This window comes from Perissodus microlepis, chromosome 10, assembly GCF_051167445.1.
Source record: "Perissodus microlepis isolate ML-2025 ecotype Zambia chromosome 10, ASM5116744v1, whole genome shotgun sequence".
Taxonomy (NCBI): Eukaryota; Metazoa; Chordata; class Actinopteri; order Cichliformes; family Cichlidae; genus Perissodus; species Perissodus microlepis.
The window spans coordinates 12059666-12081116 of NC_140470.1; the positions used below are offsets into that span (position 1 = coordinate 12059666).

Here is a 21451-nt window from a genome sequence, read left to right on the forward strand (position 1 = left end):
ACAGTCCTATCCATTCATGCAACAACCAACGTCTGTACACTGATAAACTCAAAATGCTCTCGATAAATGTCTGAGCAACAATACATATGATAGCCCATAAATGCTACACAAGCATATTTAGAGCTGTGATCAAGCTAAGCTGCTATCATTAAAATGATAAAAAATTGAACTGGGTCATTTGCAGTGTTCAGAATCATGACTCCCCGTGGCAAAAAAGTGTGTTTTGTGTAAAAATGGGTCAATTCATATTTCTACAAGTGTGTCTTACTTTACTAACCCCTCTCTACCATAAAAAACTACTATATGCATTCAAGATTACTTATTTTCCCACTTTCACACTAAGTTTTAGCAGAAATAGCATAAACTACTGTGTCCCCGATCAGATTTGTTCAGGTTCAGTTACCAACATGTGAAAAATTCAATTAAACTCCATTTGTGTGTTGTTTATATGGGGCTAAACTTTAGCCCCATATAAACGACACACACGCTACAGATGATTCAGTATTGTGTAGAACCACTTAGCAACATCAAGTTTAAATCAGCGTTTTATGTGTGACTTTGTTGGTGTCTTACATCAGTGTGGATTCATTTTGTTTGCTTTGTTGCTTCAGTTTGTTTAGGTTTGTGGGGATTCATTTATGGGCAGCTCTCTTAAGGTCCCGCTGCAGCATTTCAGTTAGGTTGGGATTTGCGAAACAAGCCAAAATCATCACCCCTCCACCACCATGTCTGACAGTCGGTGTGAAGTGTTTTGACTGATATGCTGTGTTTGGTTTTCTCCAAATGTGGCCAAACATCTCCACACTGGTCTTGAGGACATTGTTCCAGAAGTCTTGTGGTTTGTTCAGATGAAACTTTGGAAACCTAAGCTGTGCTGCCATGCTCTTTATTATTATTATTTTTTTTAGAGAGAAGAGGCTTTCTCCTTGCAACACAAACAAGCCCTGCTTGTTCAATGTTTTTCTAACTGTACTGTCATGAACTTTAACATTTAACATGCTATCTGAGATGTAGCTCTTGTGTTTTTGAATTTACCTGAGCATTTCACAATCTAGTCTTGGGGTGAATTCTCAAAACTTCAGTTTTTATAGAGGGGTCACATTTATAGAGGTAAATGTGAGATACTTGTTAATAGTTCTAACAGCAATCTGGAAGTATAGTAGCAAAACTGAGGGATGGTTAAAGTTCATATGTACTATAATACCCAAAGGGTATTTCAGATTGACCAAAAGTTATGTCGGACAATGCTAAGGATTTTCTGTGAGTCTGTTGTGGCCAGTGCTATCCTCTATGCTGTTGCATGCTGGGGCAGAAGGTTGAGGTTTGCTGATGCCAACACACTAAATATACTGATCCGCAAGGCCAGTAATGTTGTGGGGATGGAGCTGGACTCCCTTAGGGTGGTGTCTGAGAGGCGGATGTTGTCCCAGATGAGGACAATGGTGGATAATACCTCCCACCCACTCCATGATGTGCCGCCTAGTCACAGGAGCACGTTCAGCGAGAGACTGAGATTACCAAAAAGCACCACTGAACAACACAGAAATCATTCCTGCCCGTGGCCATCTCCCTGTACAACTCCTCCATCTAATACACTGTAAACACTTCAATAGTTACACCCTTTTGCACATGCTCTACAGTAAAATAGCAAATGACAAAGTTCACAGTTTAGAGTCAAATGTCAGTCATATATATTCTCACCTCTGTAATATTCTTGTCAATCTTCTTGATATTTATAATTGAGCAATTTGTTATATTAGTCCTGTTTTTAAAATTTCAAATTCTGCAACATATTGTATTACATAATTAGTCTGTTACTGTCTTGGAGCAACTGTAACCCACATAATTTCCTTGAGTATTAGTAAATTATTCTGATTCTGAAGTAACATAAAATAAAATCACAACATAATTTCTCACCAACAAGAACTGCAAATTAATCATAATTATACATCTGTACTGTATTTTAAAAAAAAGCAACATGTAGTCTTTTATTTCTCTGATAAACAAATATTTTAAGGCTCTTAAAATTAATTTTATTAAAGTGGACCATGAAAGGGTAAACATGTTGTTTACCCAAACACCACATTCCAAGCTGTGTAACACAAATTACACATCTGACTGTCACAGCAAAGATTGTTGTGAAAATGCAGACATTTCATTTCAAATCTGGTATTATTCAGGTATTTATGGCAAATGATTTCAACAAAATCACAACAGTCATATAACATATAAGTCATATAACAAGTTTAATGTTGGACTCGATAAGAACTACATCCCCCTAAAACAAGGATATTTCAGACATTTAGGTTTATCTAGATCAATGTACTTGTTTCAACCCATATAATAAACTGATAAGTGGACGGTAATAACAGAAAAGAAAGCAGTATTTGTCTTTCAAGCTTTCAAAGTATCGATATGCAGAGGTGGGTCGAGTATCCAAAAATTGTACTCAAGTAAGAGTAGCATTACTTTAAAATATTATTACTCAAGTAAAAGTGAAAAGTAGTCGTCAAAAATGTTACTCAAGTAAGAGTAAAAAAGGTACTTGGTGAAAAGACTACTCAAGTAGCGAGTAACTGTTTGAAATGTCTGATTTATTTTTTTAAATAAATGCTATCGGACAAACAAAAATAAATATACAAATTTTAGTATTTTCAACAGGAATATATGTAAAAAGATCAACAAAAAAATTCCCAGATTTCAGTTTTTCACAACATCAAGCTTTTTTCACCAATACCTACAGTAAATAATATAAACATATAAACAGTGCAAACAATTTCCAGTGACAAGATATGCTGTAAACTTTATATTCATTTTTGCTCCAAATGGCACAGCAGCCTCAGAGAAAACATTAGAACGAGGCAACTTCAACATATGTTCATACAAGGCAGCTCAGTTTAACATAAATTGTATGGGTGTGCATCTATTTCTGCATATTTAGCAAAAATGTGCCATTTCTTCACTCGTTGAGGTGATGGTTAAGCTTCAGCAGCAGTTTGCTCTCAAGGTTCTTTCTGTGAAGCTCTAATTGTTTAGCAGTGAACAGGAGTCCTGCATGACTGAGATGTCCTTCACAAGCTCCAGATGCAGGAAGAGCTGTATTGATTTTGATCAACAGCTTCTTGATGTGAGGAAAGCCATGCAATAGATCCACACCTCCAGTGAATGGACATGAAAGGTACCTCTCCAGTTCCCCTGCTTCTGCCTTTCCTGGCCCCATGGATCCATCATCTTCGTCGAATAGGTCACTGTTTGTGCTGGCCTCATCCAACCCTGAGTCTAGGTAATGTCTGATGAAGTTGAGACCTGTGGAAAGACATATGGTTTTCAAAAGAATTAGGTCTGGTCATTATAGTGCTGTATACACTGCAAAGCTGCGGATGTTTGGCAAGAAGATTTGATCACACTGGAGATGTTTTTTACTAACTCTTGTAGAAAAACAAAATCCTGTCATTCATATCCCGCACAAACAGTTTGCAATGAATTCCAGATTAAGTTTAAAATAAGAATGCGTGCAAGGCTAAGCAGTGCTAGCCAATAGATCCTCCTGTTTGGCTGTTACTCTGGGAAAAGACGAGAAAGCCATTGATGGAAGCGTGACTGGAGCTGCGATGTAGCCTATTTATATTGTACGAACGTGATAATTATGTATATTGTAATAACGTCATATTATATTGTTCAAACGTGAAAGGTATATTGTTAGAACAATATACTTTTCTATTTTTCTTTTGGCTGGGTGGCAGCTCTACGCTTCCGTATCTGAGGCTTTTCAATGTGGCCTCACAAAATTGTGATGACTACAGCAACCATCCAAAGAGTTGGATGGACACTGCTGCTCAATTGCAGCTGCCTGGTCAATGTTTTCCATTAGTAATTTAGCAAAGTTGATGGTGGTGTGTGTGTGTGTGTGTGTCTGTAAGACAGAGAGAGGGAGAGCGAGAGACAGATTCTGTATGATAAGCTTCATGTTATGGACGCACAGTTTGAGCACTCAGGTCGTATCAGAGCATCAGGCTGTATAGTGTGAGACCCTGCATCGTGACCTATGAACTTCTAACCCCTGCGATTCAATTGTACAGCTGTATAGTGTGGCTCAGTGTATGAGCCACAGTTTCAAACTGGTCATGTGACTGCATGGCCACATCTGATTGGTAAAATAGTTACCGGAAACTCCACTGGCGGCATGTTATCTAATGTGTTAAACTAATTATTTTTTAATTTTGCAAATGTAGCGGAGTAAAAGTACCGTTTCTTCTTCACAAATGTACTCAAGTAAAAGTAAAAAGTATCGTGCAAAAAAGGTACTTTAAAAGTACATTTTTTTCAAAAACTTACTCAAGTAAATGTAACGGAGTAAATGTAACTCGTTACTACCCACCTCTGTCGATATGCAACTAATTCTGTTGTGTCGCTTTGAAAAAAACTACAAGTAACCAGCAGAGGGCGCTGCAGTATCTTTACAGGTCATTGCTGCTTTTGACAGATACAGTAATTTAAGTTAGAGAGCTGCTGGGACTACTTGATGTCAATATACTTCTATTTAATATATGACTTACATTTTGAACAATTTATACTTGACCCAAGAGTAAATGTTAAAACTTAAAAAACAAAATAAAAAATAAATAAAAATCACATGATAACAACAACAATAATAACAGACTTTTGTATTTATATCACTGTGTGTGTCCATCTTCTACATGTATTTCTCTGATCAGAAACAGCTCACTGAGGACAGTGTATTCAGACAGTCACAGGAGGTTTCCTGTTACCTAACCCACATTTTACGTGACGTTCTCAAATGCTGTTCAAGCATTCCCTGCTTCATAGCTCAAATCCTCTGACCCTGAAAAGACTAAGTGATGTCACTTGCAGAGGCTCCCAAATGAATTCAGCAATTAAGTGAGGTCACATAAGAGGCAAATGTCTAAGCTTTTCTACTGCTCCTCCCACAGGTCCTCCCAGAGTATGAATAATTTACTGTGACAAACTGCTTCACGAGAGAAAGTAAATAATTCCAAGAAACACACGGCTTTGCGAACCACGTGACCGCAAATGTGCCAGTTTCATACTGTCAGCTTAAGACTTACATGTTTGCTTAAGACTAAAAAATACTGAGTCATTTCCAAATGTGTCCTGTTGACCTTTTATACCCTCTCAACATGGGTAAAATTGTGTGTTAGGCTCCAAATAAAAAGAGTGTTAGGACTAAAATTAATCAGGAAGTTACTGATCAGAAGTGCTGATGCCCTTCTGTTAGCACTGTGCAGCGTTGCAGCTTCTGTTGTAGGCCAAGCAGGTTCTTCGCTCAACCGGGCTGACTGTGTGTCTGACCTTGCTTTGAAGTGATTTCTGTCAGTGCTGTTGGCCATGTCACTAAGAGGCTTGCAGGGAGCCAGTTTAGCACAGCCTCACCTGACTAATCTAATTACAGAACAAACGTATCCTCACACTTGCATATGGGAGAGACCACCGACACAGCAGTCGGCCTCAGCAGAGGGTGATGTGTTTGAGCATCACTTTTGGGCGTCTTTGTTTTGTTGATACTATGTTTAAAATGTGACGTTTTCCTTCCTCCTTATTAGTTTAAAAATCCAGCTGCAGGGCTGCAGTGAACTGAACATGCTGCACGCGCTTAAGAGCCACTGCAGATTGTGAGTGGCTTACCACAGATAACATTCAGATGTTTTAAGCTTTGTGCACCAGTTCACCCAGGACATCTCCCTGTTTAAACATGTATTATGCTCATGTTGATCTTTTGACTCTAACTACTATGTCAGGCATATATTCCAAATTTTGCAGTGGCTTGCATGGACAGTATGATGCAAAACTGCATGAAAAAAGTGCCTCAGTCAAACAGAAAGTAGTGTTTGCTCGAGTCATTTGCTGTTTTAACAGGTGAGGTTCTAGTTATTTAAGAAAAATCTCAGGTGTAATTGGCTTAATGCAGGTACGTTTTAGCATTATCAACAAACTACGTTTCACAGGCTGTAAAGCCGATGTAATTAAACCTCTACTTAATAAAGGCTGCATTCAATCCAAGTGTTTCAGCCACTTATCGACCTAAATCCTGCCCCAGTATAGCTGAAATCCTTTAAAAAACGGTTGCAAACCACTTTTGTTACCAAATGGTCGTTTGAATTGTTTCTGTCAGAGAAACAGTTTAAACAGAACTGATGAAAGTTTACAATCTTCTTAAAGACTGATGGACAAGAGAATCGTTTTATTTGATGCCAGTGATCTCAATGATTTATTACTGAAACTGGAAAGTATCATTGGGTTTATAGGAAGCGCACTATGCTGCTTTCTGTCTTATTGACAGTTTGTTTGAGTAGATGATGAGTCAGTAGTCCAAAGGTTCATGTGTTTGGTGATAGCAGAAGTTTGGAGTTGATAACTTGATAACATAAAACAACTCTTTGAGACCACCTTCTTTCATCTGTGCAATAATATCTAATTTAAGAACCCTGTCTCAGAGTGATGCCAGAGTCTGTGCATTGTTAATTCTTTTGTAATTCTTTACCATCAACCTGCTCCCATATATCTCTGAGATGCTCTGACCGGTCAGCAGTGCTATAGTGAAATTGCTGAGCACACTTCCAAAAATTGAAAAAAATGGTGTAAAATCCTTCTCCTCAAATTTAAAACCCTGAATTACCAGGTTCTTCAAGACCTCACATACCCATATGATCCTAACAGAGCACTTCTTGGTCTTACAATTTCCAAAAGTAGAATGGGAAGCAGAGCTCAGCTATCTGATCAGCATGTAACCAGCTCCCTGAACGCTGAACCATCCGTTGGCTCACTCCATATAAATGTAGCTATTTCATGTTATTAACATGCACTCGTGGCATACACTATAAATGCCACTGTGCTAATTTGTACAGTGCACTCACTTGATCCAAAGAAGGACATTTAAAGTATTTCCATGATTCAATTGATTGCATTTCACTTATTGCATGCTAATTGAAAGGTTTAGTTGCTTACACTGAGTTATCTGCACATTTCACCTGCCTACAGAGCAGCGCAGTTGTGCAAACTTGTTTCATTTAATTTACTGAATTTGTGCTTGTTTTTACTAATTATGTAATACTTCTGCAATAGCAAATGCAAAACTGATCATTATTTCAGCTGTGTTGTGTTTAGACCTCTTGTGGCTGCATAATGTTGCTTTCAGTGTGTGCTACTATAATATCTGCTAAACGGAGGTTTTGTATGAAGTGTAATTAACTTTTGCTTGGATGTACCATATTAACTTCAAATGACTTATCCTACTCGAGCACTGCAAACTCAAAATAAACAAGTTAGTGTAGTTCACCCCTCTTAAGTTAACGTAACTTAATGTTTTTCGAGGCTTAAGTTTGTGGTTTGTGTTTTGTCCTCTTTCTCTCTGTCTGTCTTGTCTCTTTCCTCCCTCTCCATACGCAAGTACATCTGGATCTGGAGCTGCATGTTCCTGATATGAGTTTGGTGGCTGTACAGCACCACCCTGATGGGTTTTCCACTCCACTTTAAGGGTAGCAGAATTTTGCCACCAACATTTAACTTGGTGAGAGTTTGTGAAATACACAAAGGTAAGTGTCATATTTCCTTTGACATTATTGTGATATCATATGTATCCAAGTGGTGTGGTATAAATAAAACAGAGCTGAACTGAATGTAAGAAGGGGATAATGTAAAGCAGCAGGGTTATATGGATCTACAGACACAGCTGCCTTTGTTAGACTCGAGACCCAAGAGGTCAGTAGCATTTCTATAATTTAAAGTGGGCATCAATGATAAAACAGCCAGCTGCATTAAAGCCAAAGTTTCTCACCAAGGTCATGCTAAGGTGTGCATGATGAGCAAAGATGGAAAACAACTCTCTGTCTGAAAGTGAAGGTTTCACCCCAGCACAGATTTTATGTGTATATTTGAGCGAGTGACGCGTTGCTGTTCTGGTAACAAAATGTCTCCTGTATGAGGAGTACTGCACGGGGTATTATACCTCCTCTTGTCTTTATGCTTTCCTAATACCTAAGACTGATTTAATATACTCTTGGTCATGCTCATTGTGAAGCACTATTTTCTCACCAGTTCATCCCGGCTCTGATTGGTCCGACTGTCCATCAGTCCTTAAAATACTTAAGGACTGATGGATGGCTTAGGTTGTTTTACAACTAATTTGTGAATGTGATAATTTCTAGATTACATCAGCACCTCAGTTAGCACACAGTGCAAAAGACAGTGGATGTGCTTCTACTCCCGCCCCCCGCACACTCTCTTTCCACACCGTGGATTAAAAGCTAAGGAAGGTTAAGAAGTCAAAGCTTGTCAGTCCTTCTCACTCTTCCATTTCTTTCTTCCATTTACTTGTTACTGTCCCCAGCTGTCTGCCAGTCTATTTTTAGCCAATCCAAACTCTGGATCAGAGCTGCGCTTCTTCTCACACACCATCCCGTTACTCGGTGCTTTCAGATTGGTCCCAATCCAAGCCAGGGACAGGAAGAACGAAAGCGAGGCTAAGCTACTGGAAATGTGGATATATGTCATTTTCAGTATTGTCTTTGGGAACTTTAGGTACAAGTGGAGATAGCTGATTTTATTTATTTATTTGTTTACTTTTTACTTCACGTGACTTTTGGATTACATATGGTAGTTTTTTTCAACAAAGGACCACAGGTAACTGCTCCTGCTGGGTGCTTTAGTATTCTTAATCCACCTGGAGCTCGGATGGTGCTGAAGGACAAACTGCAACCCTGACATGGCTCCTTTGTAGAAAAACTGCTCCAGGTCAGAATTTATTTTCTTGTAACATTTATTTTATTGAATTCTCTTCCATAGGTCGGTCACTATTAATGAAAGGAATGTGTTCATCAGCCACTTCTGTATAGGTGAGGCCACGGAAATTTCAAGCACTGACTTTTCTCTTGTAAACTAGATCTGTCTTTGACTTTGAAATAGACTTTTGGGGTATTTAACTCAATAAAATGATGCAATTTTCAGTGGCATATTAGAACAAGCTTAGTACATTCTAGTCCCTGCTCCTCTTAAGATATTAGCAACTGATAAGCCAAAGTCAGTATTAGCCACTTTCAGGAGCCTTGATGGTTGCTAGTCATGTGCTTTAACTTAGCTTTATGACAGGCTAAGAACTGACATTTGTAGGTGGTTTACAACCCAGTTTTAAGTTTAACATTTGTTTATCAAGAAATCTAATTTAGAAGATTTTTAACTTCTCTGTGATCTACCTTTATTTTTATTTATTTTTTTTTTTTTACAAGTAATCTTGCACTTTCAGCATTTAAAGCCTAAAGCATGAAATAATTCCCAAAAAATTATGTGTTTGAAGCTGGAGTGTTTCTTAAATCTTCTGACAAAAGCAGACAACACATAAAAAAATAAAATAAAAATATTTTGCATGCATGTCTGAGCTTTAATGTGAAGATTTTTTTCTACATTCATCCTTTATTGTGGAATTTATTGCTTAACATATAAATGGGTAAGGGTTAAAATCACACTGTAAAGGTCTAAAAACTCATGTATAAAATATGATACACTTGACATTACAGGGTTAAGATGATGACTGAATCTTTTATATTTATGTTCCAATACATATTTTATTTATGTATATAAAAATATGTATGGGAACATTTCCAAACTTTTTTCTAACCCCACCAGAAGCAAGCTGCTGAGGCCTTTTGCTCTGCTGTCAGTGCTCATACTTACTACCACTAAAAATGTGAATTATCAAATTACAATATATATTGAATTTCCAGTTGTGTTAACACTTATATAGGATACTTTACATTTATTTCAATAAATTCAGTTTGTATTGGCCAGATATTCCAGTTAAAAATTAGAAAATAGCTTATGTGTCTCTTAAAGGTGAACCCGAATCACCTATGTACGGCCTGCTAAGCTACGTTTTGCACTTTAAAATTTTTTGTTGTTGTTTTTCTTTTAGTTTTTTTTAGATTTTTCTAGAAGCTGATTTGAGGATGTTGGATTTCAGAGAAAGCAAGAAATGAAAGACTTTGGAAGGGTAAAGGAAGCTAGACTAAATAAAGAGATGGCCAGATTTAGCTCCGTGTTATCTGCCATTTGAACTGCATGGCCTGGGCAGAGCTAATCAGCTTGTTACACACATGCCATTAATTCTCAGAGGAACAGGACAGGGACACTGGGCACCATTTCATCACCGAAGCAGATGGATAACTGATTAGATTCAACATTACGTTCTGTTAAATAAAACATCGCAGTGGGATGTGAGGCTAGCTTATGTGTTGATAGATGCATTTTAAAAACAGAGGACCCAAACACTGATCAGATTAAATGTCGTTCTACAACATTTCTCATGCTTTCCACCTGTTTTTTTTCCGTTGGCAGTGATGGCTTGGAGTCGTGCTGTCACCTGTCCAGCTTTGGACTAGAGGGAGACATTCTCATTTACAGAGAAACTCTCACGATAAACAGCCACCACTAGCCTTCTGTGTGTGAAGCATCTAAACAGCTGTGTGAGAAAATGGCACAACACATAGACCCCTGCTGTCTGCACAACCTCTCCTACCACCCGCGATGGCAGCACAACTTTATAAAAGGGAGGAGAAAAAAACATATATGGACAGACACTTTCAGCGGATGTAGTCGATTTGAATCTTTATCAGCATCGTCATCATTGTCAAAAAGGTCATTATCATCCAGACCACAGTTGCTATCATCTGCCCTGCAACACACCAGGAGCTGGTGGAGGAACTGGTTTCTTTTGCCCTTCCTCATAGTCTCATTTTTCCCCCATCAAGCCTCTGCAACCACTTTCACAATGGCTCTAGTTGGACCCTGGACATGTGACATACTATACTCAAAAGCCCTCCCTGACTTGGCTGCCAGCCTTGCCATCAACCGCATAAACAAGAACACCTACCTCAGTAAAGGCTACTGGTATGACTACAAGCTGATCAATGAGGACTGCGAGTCATCCCGTGCCCTGGCTCGCTTTGCTGGGCTGAAAGGTTATGCAGCTGCTTACTTGGGCCCAGCCAACCCAGGCTACTGCTCCTCAGCTGCTTTGTACGCCAAAGAGTGGGATCTTGCGCATCTTTCCTGGGCCTGCCTCAAACCCAATATGAATAAAGGACATATGTATCCTAGTTTCATGAGGCCACTGCCACTCTCCTCTCGTGTAATTTTTACAGTGTTGCGATTTTTTCGGTGGGCCCACGTGGCCATAATCTCAGAGGAGTCAGACTTGTGGGAAGCCACAGGGCATGAGCTGGCCTCTTCACTTAGAGCCCTCGGCCTGCCTGTTAAACCGGTGGTCACAATGGAGAACAACAAAGAAGGGCCTCGGGCAGCTTTGACAAAAGTGCGGGAGACAGACCGGGTCAGAGGTGAGAAAAAAACACAGTTCAACTTGAACAAAACTAACCCTGTGATGTCTAAATTATCATCAGCAATGGCAGGAACCATAACTCTAACCACTAAGACTGTGATGTGATATCTGAATATTCTTTTTTTCCTTTAATTTCCAAAACATAGGGTTGGGGTTCAGGTTAGGGTAGAGTAACTAAGCTAATCAGACCTCATAGAGTTACAAAGCCTGCACATGCTATATTTCACATGAATTGGGATTATAAACTGTCTTTAAACTTTACTTTTCTAGTGGTCATCATGTGCATGCCCTCAGTCCTGATTGGTGGCCAAGCCCAGTACCAACTTCTGACAACAGCCTCGGCTATGCGCATGATTGATCGTGGCTATGTGTTCATTCCCTACGACACCCTTCTTTACTCACTACCCTACAATGATGCACCCTACTATATGCTGGGCAATGACACCAAGCTCCGGAAAGCCTTTGATGGAGTTTTAACTATCACCATGGACTCTGGTGAACGCAATTTCTATGAGGCCTTCAAACAAGCACAGGACAGCTTTGAAATACATACCAGCACTCCCCCAGAGCAGGTGAGAACATCTAATAAGAATCTACTTCATTTAGAAATGACAGAAAGTAAAAGACAAATCTCGAAGGATAGGAAAAAGACACAAATCTGAAGTTTAAATGGCTACTGTGCTGTCCCTTCTTTAAGGTTTCTCCATTCTTTGGCACCATCTACAATATGATGTACTACACAGCTATGGCTGTTGAGCAGGCCCGCGATAGAGAAGGCCGCTGGGTAACTGGTCGGATCCTGGCCGATGGCGAGGGTGGCTTTGAGTTTGAAGGATTCAATCAGCCCCTGAGGGCTGGCAGGAACGGTGAAGGCATGCAAGCTCAATATGTGGTCCTGGACTACAGCGGCATTGGCAACACCCTGTACTCCACTCATTCGCTTCATGCTTCTCACACGGACAGCAAGAGCGGGGGCTTGAAATATCTCGGCCGTTCAATCCATTTTGCAGGGAGCACTCCCTACAAAGACTCAACCTGCTGGTTTAGCCCATACTTTGCCTGTACTGGAGGTGATTGTGCTTGTAGTGCCATTGCTAAAAACACATTTAAAAATCAGCCAGTGCTGACTTTAGTGCATTCAAACTATCTTTGTGGTTCTCTCCCAAGGCATAAATTCGGCTGCTGTCTTCTTGCTTTTCCTGATGTTCATTTCGTTGATTGGATTTTTAGTAAACAGCTTTCTTCGCTACAGGTATGTATCTGATTTTGTTCAGGCTTGTGTAGCTTAGAAAATATGTAATGATTATTTTCAGTCTTTTCAGGAGAGATGGCAAAGTTGGGTTCAGCTTTGGAGGTGGTGGCCACAGTAGTGGATTGACAAAGGTGGTGCTGAACCTTGATGACCTGGTCTTCATCAATACCCAAGTCAGCAAGCGAGTGAGTTCTGTGCTGAATCAATACTGCTGTCTTTGGCTTCTCTCTGAAATGCATGCACTACATACCTACAGTAGTATGGACTGTATGAAAGCTGCACATTGTTTACTCTGAGTTTACACATCCTCTTTGAACCCTGTGTGTGAGCAGAAGCTAAATGATGACAGTATAGCAAAAAGCCAGGGGGATATGAAGACGCCTCACCACTCAGTGTCCGGCCGTAGCTACTTGGCCTCCACGCCAGACAGCTCGAATATTGCTGTTTTTGAGGTGAGAGTCAGATGTTCACATTCAGTAAACTTCAGTACAATGTTTAGAAGCTGAAGTCTTTTTGATGTTTTTGGTGTCACAATGACTTTGTTGTTTGTTTAAATGCCAGGGTGACTGGGTTTGGCTGAAGAAATGCCCTGCTGGATCAGTATCAAACGTCTATAACAGCACTGAGAATGTCTTTGTCAAGGTAAATGAAAATATGAGGGAAGGGCAGAAAAGGACTATATATGTTGTTTAATGGATAACTGAATCTTAACTGTAGCCAGAAACCATTTGGTCATCTGAATTTGCCTTAACACCCTGATCACAAAAGCTACAGTGAACTATATCTAATATTGCCACTGTTTGCTTCTCAGCTCAGAGAGATGAGGCACGAGAACCTCAATCTGTTACTGGGGCTGTTCTTCGACTCTGGGATCTTTGGCATTGTGATCGAGCACTGCACCAGGGGCAGCTTGGAGGATTTGCTCAGCAATGAAGAAGTGCGTCTCGACTGGATGTTCAAGTCTTCCTTGTTAATGGATCTGATCCGGGTAAGAGGTTTATAAGGTGATCTGTCAGTGTTTCATTTCTTATTTTACCATGTTTGTCACACATTTCTACAAACTGTCATCAGGGTATGAAGTACCTGCACCATCGCGATATCATCCACGGTCGACTCAAATCCCGTAACTGTGTGGTAGATGGGCGTTTTGTGCTGAAGGTGACAGATTACGGGTTCAATGAGATTTGGATTGTCCAAAATATTGACAGAGATGAAAAGCCAGAGGGTGAGTGCATGCACATGCACATCCACGTAATAATTATTATTGTAATTTTTGTTTGCATGTATCATTTTTTACTAACTGTGCACTTGATAAAAAAAAAAAAAAAAGATCTACTTTGGACGGCTCCTGAGCTGCTGCGAAGTTCTAGTCAGAGGAGGAGGGGCACTTTTGCAGGTGATGTCTACAGTTTCTCCATTGTTTGCCAGGAGGTCATCTCTCGCTCTGCACCTTTCTGCATGTTGGACATGCCTCCCAAAGGTAAGTAATATGCTACTACTTTTAGTACTTTTCATTAACAGTTTAAATCTCAGTTAGCTGACAAGACTGGGTAAACTAAATCGTGCACTAATGTTTCTGCCTGGGTGGGTTTTTTGTTTATGTGTATGTTGACAGAGATTATCAACAAGGTCAAGGAGCCTCCGCCTTTGTGTCGGCCTGTCATATCAGTGGAGGAGGCCCCGGTGGACGTGATACAGGTCACGAAACAGGCCTGGAGTGAAGAACCAGAGCGGAGGCCGACCTTTGATGATATCTTCAAACAGGTATAAACACATGTTTGTATGTTTTCACATGTTAGTCTGTAGCTAGGTGGACACAGCTGAGTTTTTCTCTCCATGTGACAGTTCAAGAGCATCACCAAGGGAAAGAAAACCAACATCATTGACTCCATGCTGCGCATGTTGGAACAGTACTCCTCCAACTTAGAGGATCTGATCAGAGAGAGGACGGAGGAGCTGGAGGTGGAGAGGCAGAAGACTGACAATCTGGTGGCTCAGATGTTGCCCAAGTGAGTTTCCATCAGCTTTCATTAGCACATGAAAGACATGACAGGATTGACTCCATAGCCATAGGTATTGAGTTTTAAACATGATTACCTTCTGGGGTTTGCAGATCAGTCAACACCTCAAGCTGTTGCTGGATCAGTTCTTGGTTCAGAGGCTTGCTGCACCCTGTAGAAATTATTTGAGACAAATTTGTGGAGTTATACAGAAATATCTCAGGTGTATTCCAGTTATTCTCTGATTTGTTGAAACATTAATAAATGTACCATTAAGCAATGCTCAGAAACTATGAGATGAGATTTTTTTCAGTTGTCTCATTAAACAAAAAGCTGAATTTATTTTAGTCATATAGTCATACAAGAACATATAGAAACAGATCTGTATTAAACTGTTGACTCCATATTGATACGTAGTTCTTGCACATGTTTTTAGAAGTAAGAACTAAAGCTGAATGTCTGCAATCGTCTGTATGTCCTGAACATTTCATTTTCCGCTTATCCATTTCTCCTTTAGGTCTGTGGCCCAGGCACTGAAAACAGGCAAGCCTGTCAAACCAGAGCATTTCAATCAGATCACGCTGTACTTCAGTGACATTGTGGGCTTCTCCACCATTTCATCTCTTAGCGAACCCATTGAGGTGGTCAACCTACTCAATGACCTCTATTCACTTTTTGATGCTATCATTCTGCTGCATGATGTCTACAAGGTGAATGTTGAAATACCAACACATGACATAAATGTCACCCAGGTAGCTGCACTCAGGCTGAGCCTTTGCTCCACCACCCATGGTTCATTTCCCCATGTTACATGCCATTACACTCCATTGCTGCTTCCTTCATCTGTTCTGGCAAACAAAATGTAATATATATATGTTGTATTTTATATTATATTACAGTATTATATAGAATATATTTATGTAATGACCAATCAAAGTTTACTAGAAACGACATAGATTTAACTGATAACTGATGTGTTATTGTAGCCATGTCATTTCTTTCCTGTAGCTCCTTTGTTATTCCTTTATTGTCATCCTTTTGGGAAAAAATTAGGAGCTACCCAGAGATATGTAATCATCATCATCAAAGACACACCTTCCCATTTAATGTTTTTTCTTTATTTAGATGACTTTTTACATTGTAGATTCTGACTGAAGGCATCAAAACTATGAATGAGCACATATGAATTATGTAGTAAAGAAAAGAAAAGTGTGAAATAAGTTAAAACATGTTTTATATTTTGGATTCTTCAAAGTAGACATGCTTTGCTTACTTTGATTACTGTTCCCAGAGATGCTGAACACTTGTTGGCCCTCATGCTGTTACTCTGCAGTCCATCTCATCCCAAACCATCTTCATTGGGTTTAGGTCAGGCGACTGGCAGCTATTTGACCATAAAGGCCTGATTCGTGCAGTCTCCTCTGAGCAGTTGATGTAGAGATGTGCCCGCTACTTGAACTCTGTGCGGCATTGATCTGGGCTCTAATCTGAGGTGCTGGTGACTGGGATGTATTTATCCTCAACAGCAGAGGTGACTCTTGATCTTCCTTTTCTGGGACGGTCTTCATTAGAGGCAGTTTTGTCGTAGTGTTTGATGGTTTTTGTGACTGCTCTGAACTGACTGACCTTCAGTTCTTAAAATAATGGACTGTCGTTTCGCTTTACTTAGCTGGTTGGTTCTTACCTTAATATGAATTCCAACAGTTGTCAGCTGTGTACTTCTGCACAACACAACTGATGGTCCCAACCCCATTAAGAAGGCAAGAAATCTCCACAAATGAACCCTGACAAGGCCCACCTGTGAAGTGAAAACCGTTTTAGGTGACTACATCGTGAAGCTTATTGAGAGAAGGCCGAGGGTTTGCAGCGCTGTCGACAAAGCAAAGAGTGGCTACTTTGAGGAATCTAAAATATACGACACATTTAGAGTTATTTATCATTTTGTCTTTGCTACATAATTCCATATATCTTGCTTCATATATTTGATGTGTCTACAATGTAGAAAGTAGTAAAAATAAAGAAAAAACACTGAATGAGAGGGTGTGTCCAAACTTTTGACTTATATGGTATCAGTTTGTGTTCAACTCTCCTCTTTTTCTCTTCTAGGTGGAAACTATTGGAGATGCCTACATGGTAGCATCAGGGGTCCCCAACAGGAACGGCAATCGCCATGCAGCTGAAATGGCCAACATGTCTCTTGACATCCTCCACTGCATTGGAACCTTCAAGGCGAGGCACATGCCTGATCTCAAAATCAGAATACGTGTTGGCCTGCACAGTGGTAAATAATGTGTTCATCCTTTCTGTGCTGTGACAAACCCTGAATGTGTGATTTAAGCTTTGAGCTTCTCACGAAGATTCCTTACTGGGCGTGCTGTGAAATTCAATTCAATTTTATTTATACAACGCCAAATCACAACAACAGACGCCTCAAGGCGCTTTATATTTTTAAGGTAGACCGTACAATAATACATACAGAGAAAACCCAACAGTCAAATGACCCCCTATGAGCAAGCACTTTGGCAACAGTGGGAAGGAAAAACTCTCTTTTGACAGGAAGAAACCTCCAGCAGAACCAGGCTCAGGGAGGGGCGGCCATCTACCGTGACCGGTTGGGAAGAGAGAAGGAAGACAGGATGAAAGAAAAAATTATTATTATTATAAATAATTATAAAAAAAATTCTGGGTTTAGAATTTAATCTGAAGAAAAAGGTCAATAATGATCTATCCACACACCTGTTTATAAAAGTCAAATACATGCGTAAAAAGTAAAACAGTGCAAATTAAATCCAATGGGAATTCAGAGAAATAGGACCACAGGGACTAAAGCTGCAATGACGAGGAGGCATTTTTACCTCCTTGATCTGTGTCTGAAGCTTATTCCTGGAAGAGTGAAACACTATCCACTTAGAGTGCTGTCATCCAATTAACACACTGCATACTCTGGATTTGTGACTCTATACTGTGACTTTCTTTATGTGCACAGAAGCTATATTTTCATATATTGGGTTGAAACTGTAGAGAAAAAGTCTTAAAAGCATACCAGTATAAAGAATATTTAAGGTATTGCTATGGAGGAAGTCTTTGTAACCTATATGTACTGTTGTTTGCAGGCCCAGTTGTAGCAGGAGTAGTCGGCCTTACGATGCCTCGGTACTGTCTGTTTGGAGACACTGTCAACACAGCATCTCGAATGGAGTCCACGGCGTTGCGTGAGTGTCTTGTGCATGATTGTATGAACCACATGTTTCTTTCTTTCGCTCTCTTTTTCTTTTTTTCTAATGCTGGAATAGTGGGAGGGAGGTCAGGTGTCTTTCGGTTTGTGTGCATGCTGCTTGAAGCTAAATAGGGCTTTGAGTGAGGAGTCCTTCCTAATCCTTTAAGGCTATCAGCAGAATTAGAGGCCAATTTAAAGTTTCGGAATAAATGCCGTCAATGACCAAGTTTTTCTTAGCAACCTCCTACAAGGTGCACACATTTAGTAAATGCCCTGTAATTTAAAAAAGGAAAAAAGGAAAGGAAATGAAAAAAAAAAACCCTCTCATTTAATAATGTTCTCAGTAAATAATTGTAATTAAAAAATTGTATTGAAAAACATTCACATTCAACTGATCAGTGGTAGTTTCAGTCAAACTTAATCTAAAGTAACAGTTATGTGCTACATGATTATACTGATGGGTAATATGCTGCCACCAAGTGGCTTAACCTCAGAAGGACAGTCTGTTTTCTGCCCAGTCTTGTAGACTTAGTCATTTTAAACCCAGGAATGCTCCAAGCCCAAGATTTTATATTAAACTGTGTATCTGTACCAAAGCTAAGGTTTCGCCTGTATTTGCACAGCTTACAGAATCCATGTCAACCAAAGCACAGTTGATGTCCTGAAGACCTTGAACCTCGGATATAAAATTGATGTCAGAGGCCTGACAGAGTTAAAGGTAAATAAAATGAAAATGGACGCTAACCTCCACACCTGCTGAAGCATTAGATATGTGCTCTTAGCAACTGATTGCTGATGATTGTTTATTTGCAGGGAAAAGGTATTGAGACCACTTATTGGTTGGTGGGTAAAGAGGATTTCACCAAACCTCTGCCTGATCCTCGAGACCTTCCAGGGTAAGAGAATGGTTCTGTCATTTACACATGTTAATAGATGTGATTTGTCCGACTGAATCCGTTTTGATCATTTTAAAGAAAAAGTTACTGCAATCAAAGTTGCTTGTTGTTTTCTTTGTTCCAATTTACGGTGCATAAAAAGGTGCATTTCCTATTACAGGGAATGCACTCATGTGATCAGTTTAGAAGAGATACCCGCCGACAGAAGACAAAAATTCCTGGATCGACAGAAGAAGACAAACTAGCCCGTGGTTTATCATTGGAAAGTGATCAGAGGTAGATCATTGACTGAAAAGTTGAACATGCAATATCTGACAGCAACTACACACAAGACTAAAGAAAATTTCTATATTAATCACATCAATCAATCCTTTGCTCTTGTATGAAAAAAGTAGGTGAAACTGTCTATGCTCTATATGTTTATTGGATGTTTTATACCAAAAATAGACAAAAGTGACACTGCAGATCCAAAAAGTGTAGGTTTATAGAACAGCACATTTTGCCTAACAGAAAGGCGTAACAATGAAAGTGTCTACAAATATGATTACAGTATTATGTGTAATGCTGGTGTACTGTACTGTATGTATTTGTACTGAACCACGTGCTTTATAGAGATTCTGGAGGGATGCTGTCATAAACACTTTAATGGTGGAAGCGATTACTGCCTGATTATTCATCTCAGCTATAATGGTGTCTACACTGGACTCACTTTAGAGGCATTAACCCTGTCACAACAACACAGAATGAAAACATTAATACATTTTTATAGCAATTTCAGCTGCAAACCTGGATAGCACATTCGGAGCTCAGGTCGAGGGTAGCTCTGATTTTCTTTTGTAGCGGCAGTGTTGTTTACAGATGATGGAAGAAGCCATGCCACCCAAAAGTGATCAAAATCTATATATATATTAAAACATGGTGGATTTAATATTTTATAGTTTTATTAAAATATATCTAAAAAATAAACACAATTCCTCTTTGGCTACTTGGTCTTTAAAAATTTGATTTACATCTGTGGCCTGTTTGTTTCTAGCTGGATATCAGCAATATGCAGTACTTAACAAATTTATTTATGCAAGTAAGCATAAATATTTTTAGAAATCTGACAAATACTCATTTAAAACAAAAAAAATTCTGATCTGAACTGAAATGATTCGACCACTAAAATTATTCTTTTCTGTTTGTGAATGTAAGTAAATGACTGTAATTCGCCACATTAATCAAAAAATTTATATTTTTTGTGTTTGCTTTTTTTTAAGTTTTGAAAACAGTAAATTTAAAAATTCATCAAACACACCACTTAATAACAAATACTTCTTTATCCTATTCTTCTTTATCATGCGCATCGCCGTTATGCTTCTCTCGCTGTAATACTCTCTTTTCTTTGTGAGACTACATTAGCTGTGTGTTCTTTCTAATTAAATGTGTACTGCTTTACACTATGTTGACATTTTCTATCAAAACATAAAGGATGCAAGGCACAAACCATTTGCCAGTAACAGTGCACTAACACTGCATGCAGCCTATTACTGAAACACGCTGCATGCATGACTGAACGTGCTGCGTGTTCAGCGGGGTCTTAACAAGACAGTAATAGGAAGACCTTATTTAATACAGTATGTGTGTTCTGCACTGATGCACAGAACGTTTGAATCAATTGACTGAAATGATCTCTAATAACATGCTTCAGCAGACTTGGATTTTTCATGTGTATCGCCATCTTCTGCAGGAAAATGTCTGAATTTTCGTTTGGGAACTCTCCAAACTGCGGCAGTATCTAAAGTTCCTCTGAGATTGCACGTCCACCTCCGATGCCCATCCCTAGGGAATCCTGTTTAACAGAACATATTGCATATGCATGTGAAGAGAAAAATAGGAGAACAGGAGGGTGGAGTCCTCTGAGTCACTTGTCTTTGGCTTGGGGATGTATATACTGTACATGTGTACATAGTTATTTTTTCTTTGTGTCCTGCAGGTTTAGGGGATTTTTGAAATGTTTCCTGCTCGAGTTCCCTAAACCCCTGACACAACAGGAGATATCAACAAAACATGAGGGTTTTATCACGGTGTATTCAAAAAGCCAGCAGCCACATTGTTATCTCACTCTGTGTCGCCTTGCTAATTGTCTGCCACGGCACTGATATTGAAGCAACAATAGGCAGACAATGTGAGGATGTGATTTTCCTCTAAAAGCAGTTTTCAGGCTGCAGGCAGCTGGCTGCTGGCCACTTTTAACCTACAGCAGTTTGTCGCAGCAGCTCAGCGTATGGACAAAAAAACAGAGGTCTGATGACTTGATTATCAGGTTGCTTGTGGTGTAGTCTTTCACACCATTAAGTGTTTAGCACCCTTTCCAGGCGTGATTAAACCCCAGATGAAGACAACCTGGAAGGTCCCGAATCAAGAGGACAAACATGGGGAAAGTGGTCTGAATATTTCTTTCTTTCATTTAATTCTGTGGTAGGCCTATAGGTAAGACCTACTCCTTTTTTTAAACAATTTGCCAAACACATAGATCTCATCAATACTGAATGCACTATATTGTTCATTTTCAAAGTGATATCACTGTGTTTCTGTAAATAAAATGTGTTTTAGTGAAGATTGTGTCTTCTTATGTTTGTCTGCCTACTGCTGAGTGTGTCGCGGATATTTTCCCAGATGATGCCCTGACGCTACACTGCAATATGCTTTTGAAATGAGCCAATAAAATTCAGTAAA

At 39.5% G+C, this 21451-nt stretch overlaps 1 protein-coding gene across 4 annotated transcripts; it reads left to right on the top strand.

The window, feature by feature from the left end:
• The first annotated feature begins 8340 nt into the window (after nt 1–8340).
• gucy2d (guanylate cyclase 2D, retinal) lies at nt 8341–19781 on the top strand. 4 transcript variants are annotated; one of them, XM_084942053.1, is made up of 19 exons: nt 8341–8769; nt 10366–11366; nt 11639–11940; nt 12066–12438; nt 12536–12620; nt 12682–12805; nt 12953–13072; nt 13182–13262; nt 13432–13608; nt 13692–13845; nt 13951–14100; nt 14236–14384; nt 14466–14629; nt 15138–15330; nt 16727–16901; nt 17734–17832; nt 18461–18555; nt 18651–18733; nt 18894–19781. In XM_084942053.1, the coding sequence occupies exons 2-19, from the start codon at nt 10502–10504 to the stop codon at nt 18976–18978; spliced, it is 3474 nt and encodes a 1157-aa protein (XP_084798179.1). In that variant the 5' UTR covers nt 8341–8769; nt 10366–10501; the 3' UTR covers nt 18979–19781. The 4 variants fall into 4 exon arrangements, with proteins under 4 accessions (XP_084798179.1, XP_084798180.1, XP_084798177.1 ...); XM_084942054.1 differs by having other exon boundaries at nt 12691–12805; XM_084942051.1 differs by having other exon boundaries at nt 13692–14100.
• The last annotated feature ends 1670 nt before the right edge of the window (nt 19782–21451 follow it).